The following is a 12,657-nucleotide window of genomic DNA, read 5'->3' on the forward strand; positions in this document are numbered from 1 at the left end:
CCCAAAAGTCCAAATTAAGTATGTTCAAAATTTTTTTAAGGAAATTTTAGAAAAGATTATCTCATGGTGCTGGCCCGCATATGAATTATGATACAGCCTTTGCCACATACAATTTGGGTATTCCATTTTAGCAATTTGAGCTTTCGGCAGAAGAAAAATATAACGATGTCTACAGTGCGGCTTAACAATTTGGGGTCTTTAAGCAAAAATTTTAAGTGGGACTTTTTTATATTTAAATATTAATTAAATAATATATATATTGAATTTTTTTATTTAAATTTTATTTTTCTTACTTTTTGAGATGCAAAATTGGTACAATAATTTATAATAATAGATAAAGTGAGAAACCAAGTTGTTTTATAAGTAGAAATGGCAACGGGTCGGGTTCGGGCCGGGTTTCTTTATATCCAGACCCGACCCGCGGGCCAGAACCCACAACCCAGACCCGGCCCGATTATTAATCGAATTTTTTTCCCAGGGCCCAGACCCGCCCGTCGGGTCCCACGAGCCCCGTTGGGCCATGCCACTTTAGGGCCTATTCCGTTGCCCAATCAAAAAAAAAAAAAAAATTTGTTTGCCTGATACTGATTTTCTCAGCAAACAAACAGTAGGGGAAACTCAAGAAAATCCAAATCTGAACAGATCCAAAACCCTTTGTCCAATCAAGAAAATCCCTAGGTTTGAACAGATCCCTTTGTCCAATCAAGAAACTCAAGAAAATTCAGGTCTTAACAGATCCGTTGCCCAACCAAAAAAAAATTTTGTTTGCCTGATACTGATTTTCCCAGCAACCAAACAGTAGGGGAAACTATTTTCATTACAAAATTTTCCCACATCAAAAGTACAAACAAGAATTAACATATAATCTCTAGGTCCTAACAAGAAGACCTTACAAAATCAAATCAAACAAGCCGATTCTATTCAACAAAAATAGCACTTAAACTAGAAAATACAAATTTGATTCTTTGAACAAAAAAATCGATTTTCAGTGCAGAGGCTTGAGTTCACAACAAGGTGAGAAAGATGAAGATCTGGCAAGGTGAGGAGAGGTGCTTGATTGCTTGAGGTGCTTGTCGGCGAGGTCGCTTGAGGGAGAGCAGTGATAGAGCTTGGACTGGCGGTGACATCTTGGGTTAGTGGTGAGATTGAGAGTGAGTGAGAGTGGGAGTGGAGAGGGAGAGAGGCGGCTGGTGAGTTGTTGTGAAATGAGAGAGGATTAGATTAGGGTTTATAAGCATATATATATATATATATATATGAGGGTTTTTTTTTCTAATTGTGTTATCTTGTAATCGGGTCAGGTCGGGTCCGGGTTCAGGCCGGGTTTTGTTAAAAACCCAGACCTGACCCGAACCCACTTCGGGTTTTTTTTTTTTTTTAAAAACCCAAACCCGACCCTATTCTTTATCGGGTCGGGTAAAATCCGACCCATTAGGGTCGGGCCGGGCTGGGTATCCGCGGGCCGGGCTATAATTGCCATCCCTACTTATAAGTTGTAACTATGGGCTGCACTGCATAGTTGCGCACTGTGCAGCCTGTGCTGTTGTGCGCCTATGTAGTGCAGCCTGTACTCTTATCATCCTATGGCTAAATCTTCACATTTTAGGATACAATATGGTTTTTTTAATGCATTTTATTGATCAATAAAAATACTTTAAATTTGTTTTAATTAAAATAAATAGATAAATATATTATATATATATATATATAATTTTTTTTACAAGTGGGGCCTTTTTTTATTTGGGGGCGATTATATGAATTGCATCACCTATTCAGTCGGCCCCTGGGTGTCTATTTTTAGAGATAATACCAATGAAAAAAGACAAAATAGAAAGTCCAGATTGGAAAAGAAAAAACGATGTTGTTTAAAAATAAAAAAAAAAGCCCAAAGTGCACGTTTGTTAAACTGTAGTAGAAAATTAGCGATTACATAATATAAGAATATGAATAGCTATTATAGAGAATACAATAAGTTATAATGGAATAATTACTACTATTTATTTGTTTGGTGATAACACAAGAATAGAATAATGACTTTGTAATTCAAATGTTTGGTACAACATCTTAAGACCATGGAAATAAAATACCCTTATTAGAGTATTCAATCTGTTTGTGATAGGTTTTAGTTAGCTCAACTGGTAAATTCTTTGATAATTGAATAAAAGATTTAGAGTTCAATTTCTACCTACACTAAAAATTGATTGGTGTCTTAGTCTGATAATAGTAATCACCAGAAGTAGATGCATAGGTTAAAACTCTATTAGAAAAAATCATTCATATCAATCCGTATGTCATTGTGTAAATTTATAAGTTTGCTACAGTAACCATGTAAATTTACACTAAAACTATTCATTTTATATTTAGTTGTTTATTTTTTCTTTATGTATTTCAAGGATGAAGGAAGAGAGTTAATGGAATGTATGCGAAGAAAGAGAAATAATTTTAAATAAAGAAAAATTGACATTTTAATGAAATGTTGTGTAAAATAGATAATCTGATGTGCGGTGTTTTGAAAAGTTAGAATGTAAAATAGAAAATCTTATGCTAAAATATATAAGAATTTTTGCACAAATTGATGCGAATGCTCTTATAAAATTACAAATACACTTTAGATAAGAAATGGCTTAATGAACTCAATCTTGAATGGAGGACCTCCAACAAACCAATCTCTTTTCTTTTTTATTTTTTAAGAAAATTGATTTCATTTAGGCCGTGTTTGTTTCAATTATAAAAGGAATACGAAAAATATTTCACAACACGAGGATTATTTGGATTGGTTGGAAAATTCAGTCAAACGGAAAATGATTTCCATTGACCGCAAATTATCAGCCTCTAAAGTGTAAAATAGTTTACACTTCTATTTTACCTTCAAACCACTTACACCCTCATTTTCATCCTACCAGAGAGAGAGAGAGAAAGAGACCACTCACTTGAACTTCGGCACAACTCCCAACCCAACCCTCGCCGTCGTTGCCGCCTTAAGCTCGAAGCCATTGTCGTCATTTTTCGAACTCAAGGAAGATTTTTCTCTTCTCTCTTCCTCTTCGATCTACAAACTGATCTCGTCGTCATTGCCTCCTTCAGACCCACCTACCAATCTCGTCGCCGTCAAACCCAGCCGCTGATCTTGTCGCCGTCAGACCCCCCCACTGATCTGTGGTCCTTTACCTCTCTCTCTCTCTCTCTCTCTCTCTCTCTCTCTCTCTAGACCCCCCCACTGATCTGTGGTCCTTTACCTCTCTCTCTCTCTCTCTCTCTCTCTCTCTCTCTCTCTCTATGCTTATTTTTGAGAAAGATTAAATTTTTTTTTTTGGTTATTTTTTTGTTGATTTGGTTTATATATTTGGATTTTCTATTATAATATTTGTTTGGAAGCTGAGAAAATGTGAGAGAATGTGTTTTCTAGAGGATTTTCAGAAACATAGCCAAACACATTAGAATATTTTCCAAAGCATTTTTTGTGATGTGACCAAATACCTGAAAATATTTTACACTCTAAAATCATTTTACCTTAAGCCAACCACAGCCTTAATAGCATTTAAAATAAATAGTCTTCTATTTATATCCAATCTCTCTCCCTCAAAACGGTTTTGCTTCTCTGCTTGTCCAGCTGCAAGCAAATTGACAAAACCTTCATGGTCATGCTCAATTCTTCTATCAAGTGTCCCACACTAGTAAAATTTTGCCAACAAACGCAATCTTGAATGATGGTAAAACACTCCCTAACATGTAAACAAGCATTTTGTCCACATCGAAAAAGGCAGGGCATAAAGCAAAGAGATGCATAAATCGCAAAATGGCAAAATTGAAACTTTTGTCGGCAGTAGAAACAATAAGTACACCATACACCAATTAACAAGTACTCGTATAAAATTACAAATACACTTTAGATAAGAAATAACTTAATGAACCCAATCTTGACTGGGGGACCTCCAACAAACCCAATCTCTTTTCTTTTTTATTTTTTAAGAAAATTGCTTTCATTTTGATGAATCAAGGAAATTCACCAATGAGTCGCACAATGCTCCTTTCACTTGTATGTTAACCTGCACGAAACAAAGGAGAAAACCTATCGAAGGACACCGGTGTGGTGCCGGCCAAACACCCTCCGAAGGTTAAGTCAGAAAGTATTCTCACAACTCTAGAGTGCTAGAGAGGGTAAAATCATGCGTACCTTGGTTTGTGAGGGCATTGGGGCTTTTATAGTAGCATAAGGTTGACATCCCTTTCTTGGCGCGGAAGTCTTTTCCTTATAGGACTCTCTTCGTAGAATCCTAAACGTGATGGACAGATCTCCTCCTTATATGGAAGATCTTTACCAAATATGCAAGATTTCCGGAGTCCTACTAGCACAAGGACTCTATTTGGGCCCTTAGGAGAGTGGGCCAAAATATCCCCCATGAGGGGTCCAACAGGCCCCTAGACAACCAGCCCACCTTCCTTCACTCCGTCCATAGCCGGCCCGTTCACATCAGATCCGTCCATTAAAGGCCCGTACAAATGACGGACTCGTTTACTCGAACGTCTGCAGACCATATTCGGCCCGTCCAATCACATAAGACATTCCAAAGATTTTGTCCCTTTCACATTTAATTGCATTAAAATTAAGTAGTCTTCTATTTATATCCAATCTCTATCCCTCAAACGGTTTTGCTTCCCTGCTTGTCCAGCTGCAAGCAAATTGACAAAACCTTCATGGTCATGCTCAATTCTTCTGTCAAGTGTCCCATGCTTGTAAAATTTTGCCAACAAACGCAATCTTGAATGATGGTAAAACACTCCCTAACGTGTAAACAAGCATTTTGTCCACATCGAAAAAAGCAGGGCATAAAGCAAAGAGATGTATAAATCGCAAAATGGCAAATTTGAAACTTTCGTGGGTAGAAGAAACAATAAGTACACTATACACCAATTAACAAGCTTTAGAAATTGCAGAAAATAATAGAGAATGGGGTAGTTCTTGGGGAAATTACAGAGCTTTGATAATACTTGTAGATATATAGGAAAACTCTAGTAGCAGGAGTTGAATTTTTTGAGATTTTTTTTTAATTAAACGTATTACGTTGAAAAAGGAATAAGGATTACAGCGCTTTTGATAAGTAATATTTAATTTTTATTTTAAATAATATTGAAGACATTTAACTATAAAAAATTAATATTTTTTCAAAATATTTTTGTGTACAATAAATAAGAGTTGATGTATAATATATGGTATAGTATGTGTAGTTCACTGGCTATGGTATTACACAATAAGTTGATGTTTCACATAATGAATACATTTCCCAAATTTTATATGAAATAAACTGCATTTATAATATTTGAAAGTGCTATATAAGTTTTGGTTTCGTGTATTTTTCATATGGATATTGATTAATTTACATTCAATAGTATTAATACTCTTTCATATCACGTATAATATGTGAACATCTTATGTTAAAATGTAAATATTGTGTGAAACATTAACCGTTTCATATAATGAATTTTGCAATTTTTTTTTTCTAGAGCCAAAATGAGAATCCCAAAATCTGAGGATTTTCATTTCAATTCTCATTCCCTATTACCAAAAAAAAAAAAGTCTTTTTTCTTTCATTATTTCTTCTTTCACTCTTTTTTCTATTTTCTTTTTCTCTCTTCTATTTTGATTCTCTTTATAATCTCCCTCCTCTCCCTGTTTTTCCCCCAATTATTTGGTATACATGATTTACATTGCAAAATTTAAATTTGTATTCCATTTTATCCATGGACAATGACAAAGTATATTTGCAATGACCTGATATTAGTGCAACTATGTTCAACGTAGGTCCTTTCCTTGATGTTTCAGTGTGCATCATAAATGACCAATTCTGCTGTTCTTGTCTCTTTTGAATTTTCAACCGCGCTAACTAGCCAATCATGCATGGCCCAGATATAATGTCCAGCACTATACTCATCAGTTCCCTGAAGGCACTTCCAACCTCAATTCATGTGTTGTCATTCTCGCACGGTTCCATGGAAGTGACTCATTTGGTCTAGAGCTAGCTCTCCAAGCTGCTTCTTGGAACTTCTTGAATATTATAATCAGCTTCAATTTCCTTGAGACTTGGCAGTCTATAAATAGAGGAAGAGCAAGCAATTATGTTCAAGAACCCAAGTAAAACAATAACCAGCTCTCACCTAAGAACTCAATTTTTGACAACTTCAAGAGCTAGCCTGCTTTATTTCCATGGCTTTCTTCTCAAGCTTATTTACTTGCTTCTCTGATTCTGGCAGCAGAATTGGATGTGAAGGAGAGGATTGGGCACATAGCAAACGTAGTAGTAGCAAAGCTGAAGCTGTCAATGAAGCCAAATCGAAGAACAAGTCTAAGAGAAGCCCCCCTCCAATTCCTGTATCTTACTTCCCTGTTGGGACACAATTTTCTCGCTTATGAATCAGAGTCACAGAACATTCATCAGGAACCCCGTGCACCGGTGTACACAGCTCAATTACTTTTGAATCTTTGATCGTGTGTCTTTTAGTTTTTTAATAAAATTCCTAATCATATATATTTGGTAGAGAGATTAATTGTTATTGCTATGGTTTTTGAATTCTTTTGAGAAAAGATGAAAGCTGGGATTATTTCATTTGTTATTGACAGCATAGGATAAGGAATGTAACTCAGTTGTAAGATTGGTATGGTATGTCCCGTCCTGTCTACAACCCAATCGAGGACTGAAATCTACTTCATGCTTCAAACTAAACAAGCCCAATGAGAAAGGAGACTTTGTATTGGGCTTATTTAGTGGAGTAGCAAGAGGGTGTTATCCAAAGTTACCATGCCCCCCACACAGTGGCGGCTTCGGTATATATTTTTAAGAGTTTGGTAAGAATATGCATTTTGGGCAAAAAAGTGAATCTTGCCGTTTAATTTCTTTATTACAAAATTTTTCATAATATGTACTAACAAGAGAATAAGAGAATAAAAGACGAGAAGTACTACATTTACAATATTTTTACAACACTTTTCTAACAAATTTTATGTTATAAGTTGTTATTAGTTCTAATTTAAACTCATTACTAAAATTACTTTTTTTTTTATTAGTAATAGCTAGTAACAATCTGTCACTTTAACTTTGTTATGAGCATATTATGATCATAACGTTTCTCATATAAACTATAAGTTCATTTTATATTGTTTATTAATACGATGAAGATATTAACTATTTTTGTTAAGATTAAATTTTGGAAATCATCTATTATTTTTAAATACAATCAACATATAAATTATTGTTAAGTGAACTCTAAGCGAGATCTAAATATAATAAACTTTTATGTATTAAATTTGTTAAGATCTAAATGATTTTTTTTAAAATTTAAGATGAACAAATTTATACTTTTGTTGTTAGGCTTACATAAAAAAACTAAAAAAAAAAAAAAAACTATATATAATTTATGTTTTGGGCCCAGCTCAGGGGTTCATTTCAATCCTTGGGCTGTACCTGGAGCCGGCCAGGCCCCAACAACCGGACTTGACTTTTAACCCGCTAATAAATAATGTTTATCAAATGTGGGTCTAGCTTGTCTTGGTCCAATTGGGTTTATTCTATTGTTGCAGAGGCACATGTTAGTTTCAAAGTCTAATTCATTAAAATAATTATATATAAAAAAAGGGTTTACTTCATTATTACTCACTCATTTACTCTTTAACTATATGGAACATAGCCAACCTATCGTTGCAATTCTTGTATCCTAATTAATGCTTTTGCACATTATCTATGGCTCGACTGCCTTTTTTGATTGTATATGGAGAATTTGAGAATAAGTTTTAGAAGTATTAAACTTTGCCTATGTATCCTAGGCTTCACTAGCGACTGATCCGATGTTTATTATTATTGTTTTTTTTTTTTTTTTTTTTTTTTTTTAATACTGTAAAATGAAAGTTTTGAAATGGAGACATAGTGTATAGGTCCCAGTTCCTTTTTCCTTTTCTTTTGGCATGTAATTGATAATAGCAATAGCAGTGTATATGTGCACATCCAGAATGTGCAAACTATATATATATGGTTGCAACATCATTGTGTGCATTATGGTGTCTAGATTCTTTAGCTATTTGTAGTGGCGTGGTGTGGCAGCTCTTCTTCTCTTCTGGATAAGGATTATTCAACCCACATTTAATTCTAGTTAGTCCAAAAACCTTTGCCAAGATATCTAAGGAAGCCTGCACCCCCGGCCCACTGGGATTGTCTGTCACTTTGTTGCATGGCCCACCTTACCATACTCCCTGTAAACTCACATTTTTAGGTAACATTAAATTCGATTCACAGCTACTTATCCAATTCCTTGCTTCAATGTGTGTGTATATATATATATATATATTTATTTCCATAGCTTTCTTGTCGATTGTCTGCAAGGCTACAACGGTGGGAAGAGGAGCAGTTTAGCTTTAGCAATAGGATGTTGGGTATATTCATTTAAGCGGAGATCTTACAAGTAGAAAAAAAAAATAAAGAATTTGGGAATAATAATAATAATAATAATTGGACCAGATCCATAGATTTAAAATTTTGTACTAACTTATGTTCATATTTGTTTTTAAGGCTTGAATTGGATTCTCCTCTAAATGTTATCTCCCTACAAGTGGTTTAAGAGCTCTGGGTGGGGTGCAACAAGGTTATCAAAAGTCTCTTTCACAATTGCAACTGGGACAAGGTGCATGTACTTAAAGTTCACACTAGTGTGCATCATACAAGGTGTTAGGGTCATATTTTTCATGTGTTGGTATACCCCTTGACAAAAAATTTTACTTTAATTGGGTAGTTATAAGTGGTTTCTAGAATATCATGAAGTATGTCTTAGAACTTAATCAAGTGGTATTATTGAAGACATGAAGACTGCACCAAGAAACAAGTGATTAAAAAGCTGAAAAAGAAAACCTCAACACTAGTTTCGATACTAGCTGGAAGCTAGCATCTATCGATAATAAATGAAGGACCTTGATACTAGTCTTGATACTTCTCGATCTATCAAGCTACGTAAATCCAAAATTCTCAGATCAAATTTTCGGCCCATGATAACTTGGATTACTAGGGTTTCGTAGAAGGTATAAAAGCTTTATTTTAAAGTCATCACAAGATACAGAGACTCAATTGGAGAACTCACACTTTTGGAAAAGCTACTGCATTCTTATGTGCCTTAGAGTTTTGTAATCAAGTACTTCCAAATCTTCAACTTGTATTGAAGTGAAAAACTTTGCATCCAATAACAAACATCAGTTGCTGGAAAGTTAGTCACGTACTAGAATTGGTGCAAAGGAAGAAGTCTCTACAAGATCAAGTCTAATTGGGGATTGATGTGAAGATTCAACTGTAGGTTTTTACTTTAGGACAGTCTAGGGTAGTGGTAAGATTCATTGTATTTGTAACCACTTGTTTCTTGATTAGTTCTTCTTGAGAGTAGGATTGGTGCAAAGGAAGAAGTCTCTATAAGATCAAGTCCAATTGGGAATTGATGTAAAGATTCAACTGTGGGTTTTTACTTTAGGACAGTCTAGGGTAGTGGACAGATTCATTGTATTTGTAACCGCTTATTTCTTGATTAGTTATTCTTGAGAGTAGTGACCTAAAAATCATCCAGTAAGGTTTTTGCCTTGTAAGAGATTTTTCTCATTAGTTAACAAACCACTGTGTCAAATTTAATTTCTGCTACACTCTAGTTTATTTGGTGATTTGTGTGTGCCTCCATGATTTACATGTAATTTGACCTAATTAATCAACTTGGGTAATTGAATTAATTAACCAAAGTCAAGTTATAACCCAACACAAGGCATAGAAGAATGACATAGTTTGAGGTTCCAATGGAGGTGGACGTACAAGATTCTCATTGATGAGCATATAGGGATGAAATCTTATTCCCATGGATTGTGTGAGACCTTTGGATGATGTGCAGGAGAAGGAAGAATCCATAGGTAAGGGGTAGCTAGTAGGAACTTGTTGTCCATGGTCCATAGAGAGGCAATGACTTATACATGAAGAGAAGATTGTTGGGTATACACATGTGCATGACTAGAACTTTGGAAGTCTCAAATGGAGAAAGAGTAAAGAATTTAAGGAATCAATATAACATAATTTGATCAAAACTTATAAGCTCAAACTTTTGAGTTAAATTGTTTTTTTTTTTTTTTAATGTTATATTAATGCCTGAATTGAGGTCTCCTTAAGATGCTATCTCTCAAACATAGTCACCTCTCATTATACGTTATATCTACAATTGCTTAGATCATAAAGAATGCAGAATACTTTTTCTGCATTCGGATATACGGGATCCAAACAAAGAAAGAAAGAAAGAGCACAAAAGTTTAAAACACATATACAAACTTTATATTTACGTTGTTCAAATACACACACACACACACACACACACACACCACCTTATTGCTTGGACTACACGCATTAAGAAATTACAATAAACAACAACCTAAGATATCTAACACACCATCTGCATCAGTTGATGCAAAGTTTTTCTTTTCAAGAAACCTAACTTTGGATATACGGGATGCAAACAAAGAAAGAAAGAGCATAAAAGGTTAACACACATACACAAAATTTATATTTACGTTGTTCAAATATATATATATACATACACACACCACCTTATTGCTTGGACTACACGCATGTAAGAAATTATAGGAAACAACAACCTAAGGAACCTAACAGACCATCTGCATTAGTTGATGCAAAGTTTTGCAAAATAGAAAAAGTTGCTCATTTTAACATTTTGAGGAAAAAAAAAAAAAACACCCACATCAGTGGGTGTAAAATTATGCATTTATGCACAATTGCTACAGTAATCATGCATATATACACGGTTACTATAGCTGTGCATATCATTATTTTATATATTTTTCTCTTACCTCTCTTCTTTCTCCATCTAACTTCTCTCTCTCCCTCTCCCTCTCTAGACATGGCAAAACGGGTCAGAATTTTCTGACCCGACCCGTTTAACCTGCAACCAGATTGACCTATTTAAAAATGACTCACCGCAATCTGTTTTGACCCGCGACTCGAACCCGACCCGACCCAATCATTTTGCCATGTCTACCAACGTTGAGTGAATTGAGATTGAGGTGTAATTCTTAAAAAATATTTACTTATTCTTCTTTACTTAATATATTATGTACTCCATAATAGTTTGTTATTCTTTACTTGCCACCTTCATTTTCTCTTCCTACTTTAAACAAATCGAAGATTATACCAAGATTAGCTTCTAGAAAGCTGGAACAAGAGTTGCACCAAATTTGGATATCAAGTGTTTAGTGGTAATTGGTAAGTGGTAATAGTATCACCAGTAAGAATCTAATCACAATTAAGGAACTCATAAACAATTGACGAATTGCATCTATTTTAAAAATAATAAGAATAATAACTTGTTTGAAAAATACAGGTCAACTCGACCCGCGACCCGATTAACCCGTAACCCATTTGTCCTGTTTAAAAATGACCCGTTTTGACCTGCGATCCTATTGACCCGACTCGAACCAACCCGACCTGTCCGTTTTGCCACGCCCTCTCCCTCTTCCTCTAAACCGGACAATTCCCAAAAACTCAAAAAACACAAAAAAACACAAAAAAACACAAAAAAAAAAAAAAAAACCCAAATCAATTCCTAGGAAAAAAAAAAAAAAAAAAACACCTCTCTTCTTTCAATTCCATCCCCCCCAATTCCTAAATCAAAACCCAGAAAACAATTTTCTCATTCAAAAAAAAAAAAAAAAATCGTTGTTTCAACCTCATCCCTGTGATGTTAAGCCGCTGGTTGCCAGAGACGAAATCCTAAAGGAGTAAAGCTGATTTTTTCCCCCCGAAAAAGGCTCTAGAATATGGGCTTGTGCCTCTTTCAATTTGAAGTTATCTTTCTTGACATTTAAAACAAACCTAGCAACTCTTTCGTGCCCTTTATTTGTTTTGAATGTATAACTACTCCTTTCTTTGTTTGATCAGTGGGTGAAAGGAGAGCTTAATGATGGTGCACAGTCTGTAGTGGCTGTTCTTGATGATGGTGGATTGATCGTTGATGGTGGCTTGGGTTGTGTGTGAGAGGATTTCAAGAGAAGTGTGAAGGGTGAAGGAAATAATAAAAAATTGTAAAAGAATGAATATTTTATTGAATAAATGTGTAGAATAGACAAATTGATATGGGTGTTTTATAAAAATAGCTGTGTAAAATAGAAAAAATAAATTTTTTCTCTAACAAAATTTACAAAATTTTTGCATCAACTGATACAGTTGCTCTAAAGTGAATTCAAATATTAAAAATAATATACCCTAAATAATTATTGTTCGAACACCAAATTTATTCCATCTAGAGCCTCCTCTTGGGGATGGTAACCAAAAAAGTAAAATAGGCTCCACACATTTCCCATCAATATGTTTCTAGCAAGACCATCATGACTATAGTTCACAAGAAACATTCATGCACGAGTTAGGACAATATTGACCCACGCCAACAACAGCGATCGAACTGGTTAGGTAAGTTCTAACCACAAAAGTTTTAGCTACTAGGTGATAAGTGTGCAGTGCCCAATGTAAGAAAAATTAAACCAGAAATGCAGACAATTCTCCGCTTTACGTTTAGGGTTGAAACTCTCTCTTATAGATTTGTTGAAATGTAGAACAGTTCCTACATATGTACATAGAAGGTTTG

The 12,657-nt window shown here is 34.8% G+C and overlaps 1 protein-coding gene across 1 annotated transcript; it reads left to right on the plus strand.

Annotated features, from left to right (window-relative positions):
- Positions 1–6,098: 6,098 nt before the first annotated feature.
- On the plus strand, positions 6,099–6,537 carry LOC112039020 (uncharacterized). Its single transcript, XM_024071862.2, has one exon. It carries the CDS (start codon positions 6,203–6,205, stop codon positions 6,407–6,409), a length of 207 nt encoding a protein of 68 aa, XP_023927630.1. The 5' UTR covers positions 6,099–6,202; the 3' UTR covers positions 6,410–6,537.
- The last annotated feature ends 6,120 nt before the right edge of the window (positions 6,538–12,657 follow it).

This window comes from Quercus suber, unplaced genomic scaffold (genome assembly GCF_002906115.3).
Source record: "Quercus suber isolate HL8 unplaced genomic scaffold, Cork oak 2.0 scaffold_1256, whole genome shotgun sequence".
Taxonomy (NCBI): domain Eukaryota; kingdom Viridiplantae; phylum Streptophyta; class Magnoliopsida; order Fagales; family Fagaceae; genus Quercus; species Quercus suber.